The sequence below is a fragment of the Mustela lutreola genome, chromosome 2 (assembly GCF_030435805.1).
Source record: "Mustela lutreola isolate mMusLut2 chromosome 2, mMusLut2.pri, whole genome shotgun sequence".
Taxonomy (NCBI): Eukaryota; Metazoa; Chordata; class Mammalia; order Carnivora; family Mustelidae; genus Mustela; species Mustela lutreola.
In genome coordinates this window covers 53200108-53220052 of record NC_081291.1, presented here as the reverse complement: position 1 = coordinate 53220052, position 19945 = coordinate 53200108, and the positions used below count along the sequence as shown (strand labels likewise).

At 41.2% G+C, this 19945-nt stretch overlaps 1 protein-coding gene across 4 annotated transcripts in view; it reads right to left on the bottom strand.

Annotated features, from left to right (window-relative positions):
• Nucleotides 1-4058: 4058 nt before the first annotated feature.
• Nucleotides 4059-19945, bottom strand: part of HRH1 (histamine receptor H1) — a 73611-nt gene continuing 57724 nt past the window's right edge. For 3 of the 4 annotated variants that reach the window (XM_059161741.1, XM_059161742.1, XM_059161744.1), the window contains one exon: nucleotides 4059-6952. In XM_059161741.1, the coding sequence (XP_059017724.1) occupies nucleotides 5454-6952 (1499 nt within the window). In that variant the 3' untranslated portion in view covers nucleotides 4059-5453. Of the gene's footprint in view, nucleotides 6953-8841; nucleotides 8970-19945 lie in introns of those variants that run through there. The other variant, XM_059161743.1, reaches the window with a different exon arrangement.

Sequence of the window (19945 nt, the reverse complement as noted above, 5' to 3'; positions counted from 1 at the left end):
CAGATAAAGTTCCATATTGTAAACTCTTTCTTTATAGCATGTTCCTCTTCTGCCAATGCCCCCTCAGACTGCTCGCTTGGGTCACACCAAACTAATTCTGATGTTTTAAGCACACTCTGTTCTTTTATACAAATCTCCATCCCTGCAATACCCTCACACTTCCTCTGCTTGTGTAATTCTCTCTGTATTCAAAACCAATTTGATGCACCAAAAATAATACTTAGGAATAAATATAACCAAGGAGGTGAAAGACATATATTTTGAAAAATATAAGACAATGATGAAAGAAATTGAAGATGACACAAATGGAAAGATGTTTCATGGTCATGGGTTGGAAGAATTAATACTGTTAAAATGTCCATACTTCCCAGAGCAATCTACAGATTCAATGCAATTTTAGTCAAAACACTGACAGCATTTTTCATAGAATGAGAATAAATACTCTTAAAATTTGTATGGAATTATGAAAGACCCCAAATATCCACAGTGATCTTGGGAAAAAAGAGCAAAGTTGGAGGTATCGCAATCTCAGACTTCAAGATATACTCCAATGCTGTAGTAATAAAAACAGTATGGGACTGGCACTTACACAAAAAATACACAGACCAATGGAACAGGATAGAAAGCCCAGAAATAAGCTCATTCTTATATGGTCAATTAATCTATGACAAAGGAGGCAAGTATATACAATGGGAATAATACAATCTCTTCAATAAATGCTGCTGGGAAAAGTGGACAGCCACATGCAAAAGAATGAAATTGGAGTATTTTCTTACACCAAATACAAAATGGATTAAAACCTAAATGTGAGACCTGAAACCATAAAACTCCTAAAAAAAACCACAAGCAGTAATCTCTTGGACATTGGCCTTAGCAATATCTGGAAATGTCTCCTCAGGCAAGGGGAGAAAAGGCAAAAATAAACTATTAGGACTACACCAAAATAAAAACCTTTTTCCCAGCAAAATAAACCACCAGCAAAACAAAAAGGCAGTACAGTGAATGGGAAAAGATATTTGCAAATCATGTATCTGAGATGGGGTTAATATCCAAAACATAAAAAGAACTTACACAACTCAATGCGCATGCGCGCGCGCGCACACACATACACACACACACACACACAATCCAATTAAAAATGGGCGAGGACCTGAATAGAGCTTTATCCAAAGACATGTAGAAGGCCAACAGATGCATGAAAAGATGTTCAACATCAACTAATCATGAGGGAAATGCAAATCAAAACCATAGTGAGATATCCTCTCACATTAATCAAAACACCCAGTATCAAAAAGAAAAAAACAAACAAGAAATAACAAGGGTTGATGAAGATGTGGAAAAAAGGGAATATTTGTGCACTGTTGGTGGGAATATAAATTGGTGCAACTACTGTGGAAAACAGTAAGGCAGTTCCTCAAAAAAAATTAAAAATAGAAATACCATGTGATCCAGTAATTTAACTATTGGTTATTTACCCAAAGAAAACAAAAACAGTAATCTGAAAAGATACATGTACCCCTATATTTACAACAGCCAACATATATGAAAGCAGTCCAAGTACCCACTGATAGATGAAAGGATAAAGAAGATACAGTGGACGATTTCTAAGTTGTAAAAAGTTAATGAAATCTTGCTATTTGTAACAACATGGAAAGACCTAGGAAAGACCTACTATGCTAAGTAAAGTAAGTCAGACAGAGAATGACAAATACTATATTATTTCACTTATATATGGATTCTTAAAAAACTAATCAACTCAACAAACAAAACAGAAACAGATTCATAAATACAGAGACAAACTGGTGGTTGCCAGAAGGGAGGGGGTGGCAGGGTGAAAGGGACTAAGAGGTACAAAATTCCAGTTGTAAAATAAGTCTTGGAGATGAAAAGTACAGCACAGGGAATATAGTCAATAATATAATCATGTTGTATGGTGACTTACTGTGGTGAACATTGGATAATGCATAAAACTGTCAAATCAATATATGGACAACTGAAAGCATGTCAACTATATTTCAATCATAATAATGATGATGATGATGATAAACCCATTGAAATGTGGATAAATCTTAGACACAAATGAAAAAAAGAATATATATATATAATGTAATTACATTTATGCAAAGTTCTAGAATCAACAAAACTAATCTGTAATGATTAGAAGTTAGATCAATGGTTGCCTGGGACATAGCGGGGGCATGAGGAACTTTCTGGGTTGACAGAAATGTTCTGTATCTTGATTGAGATGGAGATGACATGGGTGTATACATATGTCAAAACTCACTGACCTCTACATTTTAAATGGGTTCATTTTACTGTATATATTGAATGTAACAAAGCTGGTTTTTAAAATACCCAGTAGAATGACACCTACCTACCTCTAGGCTTCCCTCTATTAGGCATATATGAGCTTGCATTTAAGTTAGTTCTTTACAAGCTTGTTTTCTCTGCTGGACTTACAGATCCTTATAATTAACACCTTTTGGGAGTTTCTGCCCAGCTCACAATGTCTCTGCTTCTCTGGGAATTGTTGGTCTTCCAGCCATGTTTGTACCACATCCGCCATCTGGCCCCCACCTCCCTTCAGAGTTCACTGCAGCAGAGGTAGACACAGGATGATTCTTTCCTCTAAGCTTTGGACTTTTGAGTTGATGCTCATGCCTTGGGGCACAAAGATGATGGAGCATCACGAAAGATTCAAGATCAGGACTCTCAAAAAGGCAGAGAATATTCTCAGACACAGCAAGGCAATGAAGCCCATGACACTTAACCAAGACCACAGCGATTCAGATCAATCCACCTTCATCATTTGACTTGCAGTTCAGTTGAGGAGAGCACATCTCCCCACAATGGGAACCACATGCCTTGGCTTTGACAAGAGACTGTGTGAAGACATGTTGGCAAATTAAATCTTAACAGCATTATTTCTTCCCAGGACTTAGAATGCACCCCAGCCAGAATAGCCACAGCATCCTTTTCACCCTGTGTTAGGACTGAAATCTACCTCTGGAATGCTCATTTTCAAAAGAGATACCAGCAATTTTCTACAAGCCAAGTAGCCAAATGGCCAATTCATCAAATGGCCAATCTGCAGACTAATGGATTTTCTGAATGAACACTTTATTAACATTACCAACTTCTATGATCTATAGCAATCTCTGTTAGATAGAATAGTTTCACAATCTTTTAAAGATTTATGTGATGTGGTAATTGACTGCTTTTCATGTGGTCTTCAGAGAATCATTTGAAGGAATTTCTATTTATCAAAAGCTAAGGATGGTTTATTCTTCTTTTGAATATATTTAACTTCTGAATACATTAATACAGAATATGTTCTTGAATGTAGATTTTTCTTGAGTGTAGTAATATTATGCCACTTGGTTTATGCTCTTTCTGTCCCCCACTTTCTACTTTCCCTTTCCCCAGTTTCTCTCTGTGCCTCAGTTTGCCTAGTTGTAAAATCACGGAACTCTCCCTCATGATATTGGTTTTAGGTTAAAGTGGATAATAGTGGTAAAGTATGGGGTCTGGCACACAGTATCTTCAGCATGTTTTAAAACTACATATGAGTCCCCACTGTGTACAGGACACTCAGCAGGCACCATAAACACTGCATTCAGTAATGCATGGGCCTCATTTTTTAATGCTCTGACAATTTATATTGACCATTTCTTGTTCTTGTCAGACTCAAATCCAGGTCTCTTCAACCCAAAACCAGAGCTCATAAACATTTGTCTTCTTCACTAGTTGCCTCAACCATTTATCAACATAAATAATGGGCATTTGGGAAATGTTTTTTGACTTGGGAACAGACCAACTGCAGCTTTTAAACCCAGCATAAAAGTCTCTTTCACTCTCCCAGTTTTAAGCAAGAGGAGTTTTGGGAGATGCCAAGCTGAGAATGAAGCTTGTTATAAAAAGTAAGTTCTTTCCTAAAGACATTTACAAAGGTAACCAGAAACCAAAGAGAAACCCTATATAATATCTGACAGTACGTTTCAATATATCTTCTCAGTCGAAGAGACCCAGGAAGGTAGAATTAAATAAATCAAACTCAGTATAGTTTCAAATATCATATTTTAGGTAGGTAAAAATCTGTCATTCTAACAGATCATGCAAACAGGAACACAAGAGACAAAATACCAGCTTGTGCACGCACTCCATTTTGCTACATATATGACAGTTTGGCATTAAGTTTTAAAATATAAATCACAACCAGATTGCAATATAAACCCCAAGGAAAACTGGATGTTCCCATGACTTTGCTAGTTTTTACTGAAGAAGTGTGACTATAAAAGAACATGACAACTTTTCTTCAACAAACACAGCAGAACTCATGCACACTATGCCCTCAAGTACCACTTTCTGCAGCCTCGGGCATAGTCTACGTCAGCCATTCCTTCTCTCAACACATCTTTTTGGTACTGCCACCACTTTCAGGAAGTGTGTGTGTGTGTGTGTGTGTGTGTGTGTGTGTGTGTGTGTGTCTTGTATACTTAACAGGACAAATTTTTGCCTTTTGGAGGTAACATGTGACAACAAGCTGGAACCCCACTGGGTTTTCATTCTAACTGTGTGATGTCGGGCACCTTATTTCACCTCACCACACCTCAACTTGCTCCTCAATAACACCATCCTCCTGCTGTGGAGTGTCATAGAGCCTCAGTGAGATAAGCATGACCCAGCCTTCAAGAAATACGGCTTTCTTCTCCCCATTCCCATTTTTTTGTTTGTTTTTATTGTGCAACCATTTAAAAAATACCCCATTCCTCTTTCTTTTGAGGGTAGCTTTTATCATTATTTTGTTACTAGTCAAAAGGAATTGGGAGTTGAAAACAATGAATGTACAAGCTGCATAATTTCCTACCAACTCTAAGATGTGTGTGTGAAAGAGAAATAATAAGGCAGAATTTCCAACTTGGTTCAGACACAGGTACTGCAGAAAGCTGCAGAAGGGGCTCAGAGGAGAGATGTTCTGAGAAGTGACAGTCACAATGGAATTGCTGTCATGCCTATCAAGGTGACCCCTGGAAGGGACAGCATCAATCTGCATATGTAAGGTCTCTGCACAGTCCTATAACTCCATTCCAGGAAGGCTTGAGAGTTCCGTCTGATTCAGCAGTGAAACTCTCTCTACATGTCCCTTCAGTTTCCAATTAATTCCAGTCTTCAAGCTTGAATTACAATGAGAGTCTGAGGCAGGCTCCCACATTTCCTGAGGAGCAGGAGAACTCATCCAGATCTGATTCTCCTGGAAATATCCTGCTCTTTACTCAGTGTACACTGTCTGCTGACCACCTCCGCCATCTGCTATTCTGCCAACAATCCCTTAGAACTTTCCAAGTTACCTAGTCCTTAAGACTAGTCTTTTGACTCCAGAAAGCCCAGGTGCCTGGCAACTCACAGGTCTTCATCCTCCATTTTCTTCAGAAACATCATTTTGGTTGCCTCCCTTAGGAACGAATGTGCAGAATTTTCTTGAATGTCTTCTTGAAGTTTTCATTGCACAAGGGGTAAATGAGGGGGTTCAGCGTGGAGTTGATATAGCCCAGCCAGATGGTGAACATGTGCACACGTTCATTGCAACAGCTCTTGCAGAAGGCAATGACCATGAAGAAGATGAAGTAAGGAATCCAGCAAAGGATGAAGGCCGCCATAATAAAACCCAATTGTTTGGCGGCCTTCCGTTCTCGGTTCATGTGCAGACCAGACACATACTGTCTTGAATGTGAACGGAGCCTCTTCCAAGTGAACTTGATATAATCCAGGCCTGTGCTAGATGCACTTCTAGGTTTACCTTTCCCTGATGCTGACTCTGTGGGGGTGTCTGAGTCTGTCCGAGAGAAGGACTGGCTATCACCGATGATCTGATCCTCTGATATCTCATTGGCCCCATGCATGTTCACGCTCTGTTCATCCATCCCGAGTGGGCCCTGGCTCTGGTCAATAGCTACATAACTCCTGCCACTCCCCTCTGCCTCAGTCTGCACCTGCACAATGTTAAGGGGAAAGCACGGAAGTTTGTCTACTTCTCTGTCCTCCTCTCGGCTGAACACACCTGGGGATTTCATCTCTTCTGGGTCTTGGGATGGTGGCTTCAAGACAGGCTCACCACTGGCATCTTTTGATTTCCTTTTCAGAACCTCCCAGGGAGACTCCTTCCCTGATTTCTTGGGCCCTGCCTTGGGATTCTCTGGCTTCATCTTTATGTCAGAGAAGGAAGGGAGGGATCCATTGATGAGCTCTCTGTGCTGACAGTGCTGTCGTACAGCCTTGTAGATCTTGGCGTAGAACCAGAGCATGAGCAAGGTAGGTAAATAGAAGTTGATGATGGCAGTCATGATCTTGAACCAGGTGACATCATAGAAGTCTGTCTCACACTTGTCTTCCCGGTGTCCCGAGGACTGTGACATAAAGTGATGCCATCCCAGAATAGGAATAATCCACAGGAAGGAGAGAAACCAGGCCCCCAAGATGGTGGCTGATGCTCGGGTCTTGGTACGATACTTCAGGTATCTGAGGGGCTGCTGGACAGAGCGATAGCGATCAATGCACAAGATGAAGACACTGAAAATGGATGCTGTGCTGGCCACGTAGTCCATGGAAAGCCAAAAGAGGCATAGAGGCTGGCCCCAGGACCACCTGGACATGAGGAGGTAGAGGATGTTCATGGGCATGACGACAGCCCCTACGATTAGGTCTGCCACGGAGAGGCTGACAATGTACAGGTTGCCCACAGTGTGCAGCTTCCGCTCGCTCCGCACAGCATACAGGACCAGCAGATTGAGTGCCACTGTGACCAAGGAGATGGCACTCAGGACCACCACCAGGGGCATCAGTTGGGGGCTGGCTATGGTGGTCTTATTCCCCTCGCACATCTTGTCTTCGAAGGTGCAGGAAGAATTGGGAAGGGTCATTGGCACGAGAGCAGCCTTCAGCTGTGGCTCCCTCCCTGAGAAGAAAGACACAAGGATTAAGGTCAGAGCCTTGGAGATCAGTAGAGTCACTTGGGACCATCAAGTTGATCTAACTGGGGTTGTATGCTGTTTAAGGCAGTAGATACTGCTAGTTACCTACAGTCTATATACCCTTCTTCCTTAGTCATTCAGTTCTTCATCCATTCAATGACTATTTAGTGAACTCCCAGCATCATTCTGGGCACTGGGAATATAGCAGTGAATAAAACAAAAAATCTCTGCCCTCCTCAAGTTTACATTCTAGTAAGGCAGCTGGGCAAAAGCAGGACAAAGTTTGTATAAGTCCCATGTTTCACGTGTTCTGGGAAGATGGACTCCATTCTGACTGGTCTAGGCTGGATATGGTACTCTAGTTTGAAGAAAACTGAGAAGCCCTAACAGAGTGTAAATCTCTCTTAATAACTTAGCAAAAGCAAACTACTTTCATGTTAGGACAAAGCCAGATAAATTCTTGAGATGAAAAATAAATTTGTATGATTTCTTAAAGATAAAAAGGTAGGCCCTAAGGCATTTGATCCTTCTGGGAGGAATCCTCGAGTTACTCTTATAAAAGCACCACGTGAGCAGCACTGATTTTGCCCCAGCTCTGCCACTGACATTCTGAGTGATCTCTCAGCCTGCATTTTCTCACGGGTCAAATGTGAAAGGCAGTGTGGGTGATCTCTAAAGGCTTTTCCAGGTATCTTGTTTAGAGTTTTGTTTTGGGTATTTTTCCATATTCTCCTCCAGCTCAGAACTGCCCATCAGAGCAACACTCCAGGTTCTTCGAGTGTGCCTCCTCTGAACAGCCTCACCTTCTCTTGTGACCCAGCCCTGCTCTCTGCTCTTGTCACTCTCTGCTGTCTGCCTGCCTGCCTTCCCCACTCACCCCTGTCAGCCTCAACCATCAGCTTTGTGAGGATAATAGGCCCCAGATCTACAGCTTTAGCCTTCTCCTTCTCTACCTTTACATCCTGAATCAGGACCTCGTAGCTTCACCTTCAGCCCTGACCAAACTCACACCCCTTGGAATTGTCTACAGGCACCACAGGAAGGAGGAAAGAGGCTAGGGAGGTTCATCTCAGTTTTATTTTGGATTTTGGTTGGGACAAAGACAGAAGCAGTTCCCCAAACACTCCTACAGGTGGGTATTTTCAAGGTAGCTCCAACCACCCTCTGCAACCCTCTGTTGCCTTGAAGAAAGTTCTCTTTCCACATTTCTCATTGCACACAGAGAATCTCTTTTCACTGTGTGTATACTATTTGTCATTCAACAATGTGACAGAAAATGATTTTTTGATTTAAAAAATCATTGATTTTTTCCCTTTTTGACTAAAAAGAAAAGTTGTGATGATTGAATTGAGATTACTGAACTAAAAATTACTGTAGCACATTAAGCGTTTAGAGGTAAAATCTATGAGGTCTACAGCTTTGAAATGAATCAAAGAATTAGATGGATGGTTGGTTAGAAGGGATAAAGGAACAGACATAAAATAAAGCAGAAAGAGCAAAATGTTAATTCCTAACCTTGGTGGTAGATATATAGGTGTTTTCTGTACAATGCTTCCAACTTTTCTATTTTTTTTTAATTTTTAATTTTTTATAAACATGTATTTTTATTCCCAGGGATACAGGTCTGTGAGCAACTTTTCTATTTTATCAGTAATTTTCCTAGGAAGACGTTGGGGAAAATTAACGTAGCACATATACGTTTATCTTCCTCACCTATCACTGTAAGCTTAGTTCTTTATCACATGTTCTCCTTCGTAGCTTAGACATGTTAGTTTGCATAAACATAAAAGCTAAAGATCAACACATATTTGTCAAATGGATGAGTGAGTGAGGGAGAGGCAGGTGCCACAAAGCATCTCCATTCAGAACTTACTTATTCAGGGGCGCCTGGGTGGCTCAGTGGGTTAAAGCCTCTGCCTTCAGCCTAGATCATGATTCCAGGGTCCTGGGGTCAAGCCCCGCATCGGGCTCTCTGCTCAGTGGGGAGCCTGCTTCCTTCTCTCTCTCTGCCTACTTGTGATCTCTGTCAAGTAAATAAATAAAATCTTTAAAAAAAAAAAAAAGAACTTACTCACTCAATAGATATTTACCGGTAAAAGGTTCCCTTCAGCTCAGTGATCTGCTTCAGAAGCAAGAGAATCCACTTTTGCCCTCTGAAGCTATGGAATTGGGGAGGATTCCTAGAAAGGCAACCACAGCACCCTTCTGCTGCCTGCAGACCCATCTTGGCTGCTGCCTCCTGTGACCTCCTGTCCCACTCAGGACTGGCTACGTGATTTGCGGAGCCCAGTTTAAAATTAAAAATTAAACAATCATTAAGAATTTCAAGATGGCAACAGCAGAACATGAAACGGAGACAGGGGCCCTCTTGAGCAAGAGTCTGTGTGGCTGCTGTATGCCACTCCTGCTCTCTGGCCCTTATACCCAATCCCGAACATGCCCTGATTGGTGAGATAACTAATGTAAGGTACTCTCACCTCCCTCAGGGATATGCATTTTAAAATGCAGATCACTGAATAGTTTTTTCTCTACAAATGCCAAAGGGACGTCAAGTTGAGTGTGGGATTGTGTGGGGACATGGATCCTCACTGTACCCTCATGCTACACAGGCCATGCTCCCTTCAGTCTGCCCAAACCCCAGAGGGTTCTGAGGGGCTCTCTCTGGGATCAAGGTCAAGCCTACAGAAAAGGTGAAGGCAATGGGCTGTTCTTTGAGAAGAGAACAGAAGCTCAAGGAGGCACTTCGGACAGGACAATTGGAAAAGAAAGGTGGGTGCCTATAAATCCTTTAGAGCTCTGTGTCCTTTGAGAAGCAGGAGAGGAAGGAGAGGGTTCTCCTCCTAGCTCTGCCACTTGATAGGCTGTGTGGAGCTTGGATAAACAGCCACACCTCCAATTTTCTTACCTGTAAAGCAGGGAAACATCATTATCTCCCTCCCTAGGCTGCTGAGAGGGTCCTCTGAGGCAGTTGGGGTGGAAAAGCTCTGCTAATTCCCCAGGTAATGAGGACCGGGTGACAAGCAGAAATGAATCCCTTTTCTCTAAAGAGGTTTGTGTGCACAAGCAAGCCATCATTTTTGAATTAAAGCAATGGCTCCATTCCAAAACCATTAGCTGCAGTGGGACTTTTTCCAGCATGATTACAAATAGTCTAATCCAATCAGGCCTATGTGGCAGCAAGTAAACAAAGGTAGTCCACATCTCTTCCAGTTCCTTGGGAATGCTGACTGGAGCAGCTAAGATTGTAAGGAGCCAAGCCAAGCCAAGCGTTTCAGATATTAGTTATTAAATGTCTCCCACAAGCCCATAGGGAGGTCTTATGATGATCTCCAAAGTACAGATGAGGAAACGGTCAGCTCAGACTCAGAGAGGTGAAGTAACCAACTCAGGGTCACACAGCTAGGAAGACACTGATAAACTCAAGATTCCAACCTGGGTCTATCTCTTTTTCAACCTTTGTTCTATTGACATTTTGAACTGGATAATTCTTTGTTGTGAAGGACTGTTCTGTGCATTGTTGGCTGTTTCACAGTATCCCTGGTCTCTGCTTGCTAGGTGCCAGTAGCATCCTCCCCCTCTTCCCAGTTGTGACAACCAAAAATATCTCTAGACATTGCCAGATATCCATTGGGAGCCAAAAATGATCCTTAGTTTAGATCTATGGTCTAACTGAAGAATAAACACCTTGAACTGCCAAAGAATACAGCTTTCTGCTCAAGGTAAAAAAGGGTAGATGTTATCTAACAATGCAATGAATTGTCTTGATAGATTATTTTCTTTGGCCCTTCATTCTTTTAGCTGGCTGGAATGGTAGTAGGATGAATAGGGCTTACGCAGCCTTCTTGGGACCATGAGGAAGGGCCACAAAATGAGAAGCAGCAATTTGGATGGAGCTGAGGTCTCTGATGACTGCAAAGCTGCCAAACCAGTCAGGGCTCTCCCTCTCTGGGATAGGTTAGGTTTTCTATCACACACAGCCAAACCAAATCCTAATTGATACACAGTCCCTGACTTCAAGGAATTTGTCCATTAACATGAGAATAAAGACAAAAGATAAAGGAACAGCATCAAAAAATTAAAAAAAAATTCTAGAATGTAACCTGCACAAATATGATGACTGAAGTAAGATCAAAGCAGGTGACAGGACAGAGGAAGGAGGGACAGCCTCTCTCAAGGTAGAGTGCAGATGTCAAGAAGAACATTGGAGAAGGAGTGATGTGTGAGCTGCGCTTCAAAGGATGAGTAAAAGTTCACCAGGAGGAAAGAAGAGAAATTTAAGGATGAAGAAAAAAAGAATAAAAGTATAGAGCTGAGGGGTGCCTCTGCCTTCAGCTCAGGTCATGATCTCAAGGTTCTGGGATCGAGCCCTGCATTGGGCTCTCTGCTCAGTGGAGAGCCTGCTTCCCCCTTTCTCTCTGCCTGCCTCTCTGCCTACTTGTGATCTCTCTCTCTCTCTCTCTAACAAATAAATAAAATAAAATTTAAAAAATTTAAAAAGTACAGAGCTGAGTGTGAGGAATTGGGAGGGAATTGTTGGAATGAGGAATCTGGGAAGGCATCAGGGGATAAGGTGTCAGAAAGCTCTTTTATACCTCTATGCTTTTGCTTGTGATGTTTCCCTGTATGGAGCACCCTTTGCCTGGAAACTCTTAGTTGCTCTCCCTCTGCATCCCCACAATGCCTCTAACACCCCTTGATAACACCGAGCTTATCATTCTTTCTTCAGCTGATTGTCCCTAACTAAACAGGGAGTACCCACTGAGGGGCACGGAAAGTGTCTACTATTTCTGTTTCCAACGTGAGACACCAATTACCATCAAGGAGACACCCCCTTCTTTACAGCAGGGCCACCCCTTTTCCTCCACCACCATTGTCCCATGCTGGTGCCATGCAGGTACATGAGGGATGCTCAATGGACATTTGTTGGATGGGCTCTGAAAAGCAAGACATGAATGAAGAGTAGCAGGAAACGCAGGAGGAAGAATCCAACTGCAGAAAGCATGGGCTTGGGGCGCCTGGGTGGCTCAGTGGGTTAAGCCTCTGCCTTCAGCTCAGGTCATGATCTCAGGTCCTGGGATCAAGGCCCGAATTGGGCCCCCCACCCCTTGCCCGCCCGCCTCTCTGCCTCCTTGTCATCTCTGTAAATAAATAAATAAAAGTCTTTTTTTTTTAAAAAAAAAGGAAAGCATGGGCTTATTTTTCACAAAGATGCCTACATCAACAAAAATCAGGGTAAGATTTATGCTATTGATGAATATTGATAACCTTCATTTGACTTTTCTATTTTTTCCTGGAAACTTTACTGTTGAAAATTTCTCTCATGGTAATCCAAAACATGAATATAGATTTATGCACAAGGATGCTTACCGCAACATCATTTAAGATAGCCAATAAAAGAAAAGAAATCTAACATCTGGGAACTAAACATATTATGGGATAGTTACAGAATGGAATATCATGAAGTCACTGATAATCACATTTATGGACCACCATTAGTAGTATGGAAAAATGCTTACAATGAAATTAAATTTACAGATGCTGTTTATCCTGGATGATGTCCATTCTGTTATTAGGTTTAGTATAAGGGTGAGTCTCAGTTAGGTTATATTAACAGTGGTTTCCTATGGGTGGTGGGTGATGTTTATTATCTTTGGCATTTCCCAAGATATCAACAATAAGAGCATCTTTGTTTTATAACAGGGGAAAATAAGAACTAACTGCATTCATTTTTAAAAAACAAGATAAAATAGATTTATTCCATTGGGGAAAAAATTTTAAGGAAAGGTCTTCCACATTCTTAGCACATCTTTTATTTTCTTTAGTGAAGCGTGAGAGTTTGGGATTCCTTTCTTGATACATTCTAAATTGCCTCACCCACCACTCCTCATTCCAAACTGTTCTACCCTCTGAGACTCATTTGCATTGGATGTTTATCTTAGTCAGTTCAGTCTGAACATTAGTTTCTTCGCTCCAATTCTAAGAGTGAGGTGCCATGCATGAAAGTACCCCAAATATTGCATATTCCCATTGAGTGTCGCCAAGGTATAATTTCCATAAAACATCCAGGCTTATCACTGCCACTGGCTGTGGTGCAGAGAACAGACTGCAAATAGCAAAATCCTGTTATAAACCTGGTGCTGTAGGAACATGCCTGATTTTGAATGTAGGGCAGTGCTGGGTTGAGAATTAGCCTCTGGGTAAGATGCAAGAGGTAGATGACCTTGTGGGGAGAGAGTGGCCCTGAAGATTTTTTCTGGGGGTGGAGGTGCACATTTAAATGTCTAAAGAGTCAGGAAGGGAAAGTTAGTAAGAACAGGGACTCTGTGTCTGGAGGAAGAGGAAATGGTGGGGACTGGGGCAACCTGGAGAGCACATTCTGTCTGAAGAGGACAACTCTTGCTCAGATGCCACCAACGGCTGCAGGCCCAGATCTGTCTGTTTTAAAAATGAAGCATAAAAGCTGGATGTTTACATGGAATCTTTTAGTTTTAAAATGTCACTTATTGCAGCCCCAGGGTGGTTCAGTTGGTTAAGCATCTGAGGATCCCAGGGGTCCTGGGATTGAGGTTGGCATCAGGCTCCTTGTTCAGCAAGGAGCCTGCCTCTCCCTTTCCCTCTCCCTCTGTCTCCCCCCCACCACTTTCTCTCAAATAAATAAATAAAATATTTTTTAAAAATAAATAAAATATCCCTTATTTAGTTTTTTTCATTTGTTTTCTTGAACACTTGAAAACAGGTCAAGCAATAACAAATTTTGAGAATGTGACCTGTGAGCCCCGAGCTGGAAATGTCAAGCTAGTTCACAGGGAATCTGGAGTGCTGATACAAGATAATGACCCTAGAATAGACCCCTTTTGGGGTAGCTGCCCAATTCACAAGCTTCCTTCTCGGGGAACCATCATCCATCTAGGAGTAGATACTGGCAGCCAAATTTATACCATGTAAACGTGACCTCTAATAATGTGATTGGACTGTAGGATGTCATCTGAGCTAGAAGGGCTAAGTTGCATTCTTTCTTCTAGAAAACTGGGATGGGGGTTGTGCAGCCAAGACAGTCTATTGGTCTCATGAACTGAAGTGACAAGAAAGGGGAGGGATTGTGGCTACCATTGAGGGGCAGTGGTGCTCATATGCAGATGCCCTGAAGCAGAGGAAAGGTTGTAACAAGGCAGGGAACAAATGTCATGACCTGTGCTGGAATAACTGATCTCTCCCTGTGCAAAGATGAATCTAGACCTCTCCCCCTCACACCTTATATAAAAATCAACTCAAAATTGACAATAGTACTAAATGTAACAGCTAAACATCTTAAAACTATCAGAAGAAATCACAGGAGAAAAGCTTTGAAATCTTGAGTTAGCTGAAGACTTCTCAGATATAATACCAAAGGCATAACCCATAAAGGAGAAAATTAAGTTAGACTTTGTCAAAATTTAAAACTCCTGTGTTTCAAAAGGCACCAGTAAGAGAGTAAGAAGCTATAGAATGGGAGAAAACATTTGTACCTCATGTATCTGCTGGATCATACATCTGATGGACGCAGAATGTATAAATAACTCTTCCAACTCAATAGTAATAAGACAAAAAACCCAATTTAAAAATTGGCAATGGATCTGAATAGACATTTTACCCAAGAGAGTATAAGAATGGCTCAGAAACTCATAAAAAGATGTTCAACATCATTAGTCATCAGGAAAATGCAAATCAAAACCACACTGAGATACCACTTCACACCCACTGGTTGACTATACTTTTAAAAGACAGACAATAATAAGCATTAATGAGAATGTTGAGAAATTAGAACACTCCTATAGTGCTGGTGGGAATGAAAAATGGTGCAGCCACTGTGGAAAAATCGGGCAGTTCCTCAAACAGTTAAATAGAGTTACCATGATAACCAGTGATTCTTACCTAGATATCTACTCAAGACAATGGAAGATGCTCATCCACATAAAAATTTGTATGTGAATGTCTCTAGTATTATAAAAATAGCCAAAACGTGGAAACAACCCACAACTGGTGAATGGATAATCAAATACGGCATGGATGAACTACAAAACATCATGCAAGTAAAAGCAACTACACACAAAAGGCAACATATTGTATGATTCCACTTACAGGAAAAGTCCAGGATAGAAGATCCATAGAGACAGAAAGTGGATTAGTGGTTGTCTGAGACTGGGGGTGGAAACAGGAAGGAGTCTTTGGGAGTGATGGCAATGTTCTAAAATTGAATTCTGATGATGATTATACACTCTGGACATTTACTAAAAATAATTGAATTATATGATTTACTCAGAATGGGTGAATTTTGTGGTATATAGATAATATATCAAAAAAGTTGATTAAAAATAAATTCAGGGACGCCTGGGAGGCTCAGTCAGTTAAGTGTCTGCCTTAGGCTCAGGTCATGATCCCAGGCTTCTGGGATGAGTCCCGAATCTGATTCCACGCTCAGCGGGGGAGCCTGCTTCTCCCTCTTCCACACCCCCTTGCTTGTGCTTATGCTCTCTCTGACAGATAAATAAATAAAATTCAAAAAAAAAAAAAAAAGAAAGAAAGAAATTTGGTGGTCCAAGCAAGAGGCTTTCTAGGTTTCCAGACTTCTGTCTGTTTTAAAAACTTGTTTTGGTACACTAGTATTGCTTTCTAAAATACTTACCAGGCACCAGAATTTTTTTAAGGGAAATAAAGGGGTGTTAGGTAGATAAGGATTAAACTAAGGGTAGATCCTAGAGAATCACTGGAGTTGGGTCACAATTTTGACTCTGAGCTTCCCAGGAGCCACAGCAAAGAGGAAAAACAGGATCAATTACATGATTCTAGTGTCATTAGCAATGTCATAATTAGCAATATCATAAGCAAAATAGTTGCTTAGCAGAAAGACAGCTTTAGCTGGAACTACGATTTTAGATAAAATGGTTTCTTAGAGTGGGAGGCACACTGCGATGTGACATTGCAACTTCTTAATCCTTAGGCAGTAGAGTGGACAAAACTTAGCTATATCAACTCTTTCCTCCTGTGCATCCATGATCCTCTCTCATTTTATAATTTGGCTTAAGACTTTGGGTTTGTTTATTGGCTCTTTCCAAGCCCCACCACTGGTATGACAGGCTGGGATTTTGAAATTAGGCCAGGAATGGGAAGCCAAAGCATAATTATCACTAAATGTCAAACAAAAGAAGCAGAAAAAGCCCAGCTCCATTCTCGCTTACCCTCTGATATTGAAAAGCAATGAATGGGAAGAAAAAGTAGTATTTCAAAGGGGCTTCCTATGACATACCAGCATTGGGCTGCAAGGGTTTCCATGTTGCTTCACTGAATCATCGCAGTGCAGGTTATGATAAAGGAATCATTTTTTGCCCCTATTTTAATGATGAGGAAACAGAGGTCTCTGGAGTTTATATACTTTTTGGTGCCCTGCACTAAGATCCAAAGATGACTGAAGAATAAGTCCCTTAATAGCCCAAGTGATACCTGCCTTCTAGGCTATTTAAGGGGCTTCAGACCACCTACCCTAACCCACCCACCTTTTCACTACAGTAAGAAAGAGATAGAAGTAAATACATGCTTTAAATAAACATTTCATGGCATTGGTACTACGAACATTTGTGCTAACATTAGACAAGGACACTGTACACAACACCAGGCCCAGCATACACACACGTATCACTTCAGGACACAATGAATAATGTTTTATTTTTGTTCCAAGTCCCGGAGATTAAGCCTTGAGAAAGGTACTTTCAAAGAACAAAGTTATCCAGCCTGTTTCCTTCTTGAGAAAAAAAAGAATTATGTATGATATTGAAGTAAATAAAAGAGCTGGCAGAAGATAAAGGAGAGGCAAATGAGATGTTTACAAGAGAAAACTCATAGATAATTGGGAGTTTCTTTAATATCTGTCTTTTTCAGTCAAGGGACCCCCTGTCTGATTGTGCAGCAGCCATGCCAGCACCATACCGGGGGCTCTTCACCGCCACCTGCTGGCCAAGCCTCCTACTGGTACTGGGCCAGGCTCGTCTCTAGACTGAGGTTATACGTGTACACTAGCATAGGTGGGTATGAATCAGTCTGGCGGCTCGTTGCATTCTCATATGCATTTACTTATCCATCCATCCATCCATCCATCCATTCATCCATCCATCTTCTCTTCTTTCCACCAATCCACCCATTCAAAACTCCTTATTGAGGCATCAGGCACAGATGCTATGCTAGGTGAAAAATAGACACAACCCCATTGCTCATGGAACTCATGGCCTATACCAATGGTTCTCAACCTTGACTACCTGTGACATCTATTTCAGGGAAGACTGAGTACAGGTACTTTTCCCTATTTTTCTGTTAAGTACAATTAAAAAAAAAAAAACCCTGAACATTATATTTAAAATAAACATAAGACAACTCTAAAAGGCAGAGAGGCAAAGGCAGACCAGCTAGGGATCCCTGAACCCAAAGAATGACACAGTGTTAGTTCCCTGGGTTTTTGTTTGGCCATATATATCTGAGACTTTGAGCCACAAAGGATGGCAGATCAGAAATGCCAATGGGCACAGATAAATAAACAAAACAGATAAATTTTAAAAAGCCCCCCCCCCCAAAGGCTGCTGTGTCTAGCCAAAGGACCAGGAAAGGAGAAGCATAGCAAAATAGAAAACTTCTAGACTAAAATTGGTCTACTTGCAGTCAAACACCACAGAAAACACTAGAGTCCCATTCCCATCCTGGCCAGCAGAGGCTGAGGGGAGCCAAGATGTTCACCGTTGTCAGACTACAAGGTGATGTGACTCTCTTGCTGGGTACGTGTCCCTACTGTCCTTAATAAGGACTTTCATCCTCATCAGGTAGAGATCAGCCCTGCAGCCCACCCCCCAGAGTCAGTGGAGGCCACATGGGGAGCAGTAAGGATGCACCTCTATCCCTCCCAGCCAGGGAGTTATTCCTGGAGGCCTGGGAGGGAGCCAGAACTTGTTCATGCTCATGAGTAATAAAGACCCATTCCCCTTCAGGTATCACAGAAGCTGATCAGGGAATCTGGACTTCTACCCCCACCTGGAAGTAATGAGATGGCATACCCCCTTCTCACTGCCTCCTGCTTCCCCTGCCAGAGCAGTGTCCCATAACACCAGATAAAACAGAAGACTTAAATTTGATACAGAGTCTCAAATGCCCACCTAAAACACACACATTTCAGTTGAAAATCATTTCTCATATAAAAAACTGGGAAGAGCTCATACAGAATTTTTCTTAAAGCAATCAATAGATACCAATGTCAAAATGACAGGGATGCTAGGATGATGCAACAAACACTTAAAGTAACCATCATAAAAATGCTTCATTGTGCATATGGGAACATCCTTGAAACAAATGAGAAAATAGAAAGTCTGGGAAAAGAAACAGAAGAAAAACGAACCAAAATGGAAATTTTAGAACCAAAACATCTGGTAATTAAAATAAAAACTCAGTGGTTGGGTTCAACATCAAGATGGAGGAAGAGAGAAAAAAAATTAGTGAACTGGAAGATAGGACAATAGAAATTACCTATTGTCCTCGAAGATAGGACAATTACCTATTGTCCTGGAAGATAGGACAATAAAAATGACCCAATAAAAATATATGTTTATAAAAAATAAAAAATTTTTTAAAAATGACCCAATCTGAACATCAGAAGGAAAACAGACTGGAAGCTAAAAAAAAAAATCCCAGAGATCTGTAGGACTATATAACAAAAGACTTAACACTCATGTAGGCATAGTCCTGGAAGTTGACAAGAAAGAGTATACATATGAAAAGGCACTTGAAGAAAACTTCCTAAATTTGGTAAGAGACATAAACCTTCATCAAGAAGCTGGGTGAACCTCAAACAGGATAACTGCCTCTCGAAACCCACACCAGGATACATAATAGTTAAACTTTGGAAAACTAAAGGAAAAAAATCTTGAAAGTAGCCAAAGAAAAACACTTTACTATAATGAGAATGACAACAGATTTCTCATCAGAAAATGTGGAGATGAGAAGGAAGTGACATAAGATTTTCAGAATCCAAAGGGAAAGAAATGTCAACCCAGCAAGACTTGTATGCTGAAAACTACAAAATGCTGATGAAAGAAATAAAAGATCTAAATAAATGAGGAGATACACGGTGTTCACAGAGTAGAAGATTTGGCTTAGTAGATGTGTCAACTCTCCCCAAACTGATGTACAGATTTAATGCAATTAATGCCCAAATCTCAGCAAGGTGTCTTGTAGATATGAAGGAGACCATTCTAAAATTTATATGGAAGGACAAAGGAACTAGAGGATGAAGAGTCGCATGCTCTTCTGACTGAATCAGCCAGGCACCCCTGAATTTCTACTTATCACACAAAACTCATCTTAAAATTTCCTTCTTCTTCGAAGCTTTCCTATATCCTTTAGCCACATCTAAGAATTCCTTCCTCTGGGTTCCCACAGTATTGTTTCCATATCTCTATTTTTCCTTTAAGATCTTTTTATTTATTTGAGAGGGAGAGAAAGAATCTCAAGCAGACTCCATGCTGAGCGAGGAATCTGATGGGGGGCTCTATCTCATGACCCCAAGATCAAGTCATGATTCCAGAGTTCTGAAATCAAGACTTACATCAGGCTCCCTGCTGAGTGGGGAGTCTGCTTATCCCTCTCTCTCTGCCCCCATTTGGGCTCTCTCTCTCTCACTCTTTCTCAAATAGATAAATAATAAATAAATCTTTTAAAAAAATAAAGAAAAATACTAATGTCTGGCTCCCACCCTTAGACAAGATTCTGATTTTCTTGTTGTGAAGTGTGGTCTGATTATCAGGATTTTTGAAAACTCTCCAGATCCAGCCAAGACTGTGAACCATTGCTTAACCAAAGCTGAATGGTAGGAGGAGCTCAGTAAATGAAGAATGAGTGAATGGATGAATTCTTACTCTAACACATCACAGTCCTGACCCAACATGACCATTTTTAGGGTTTCATGC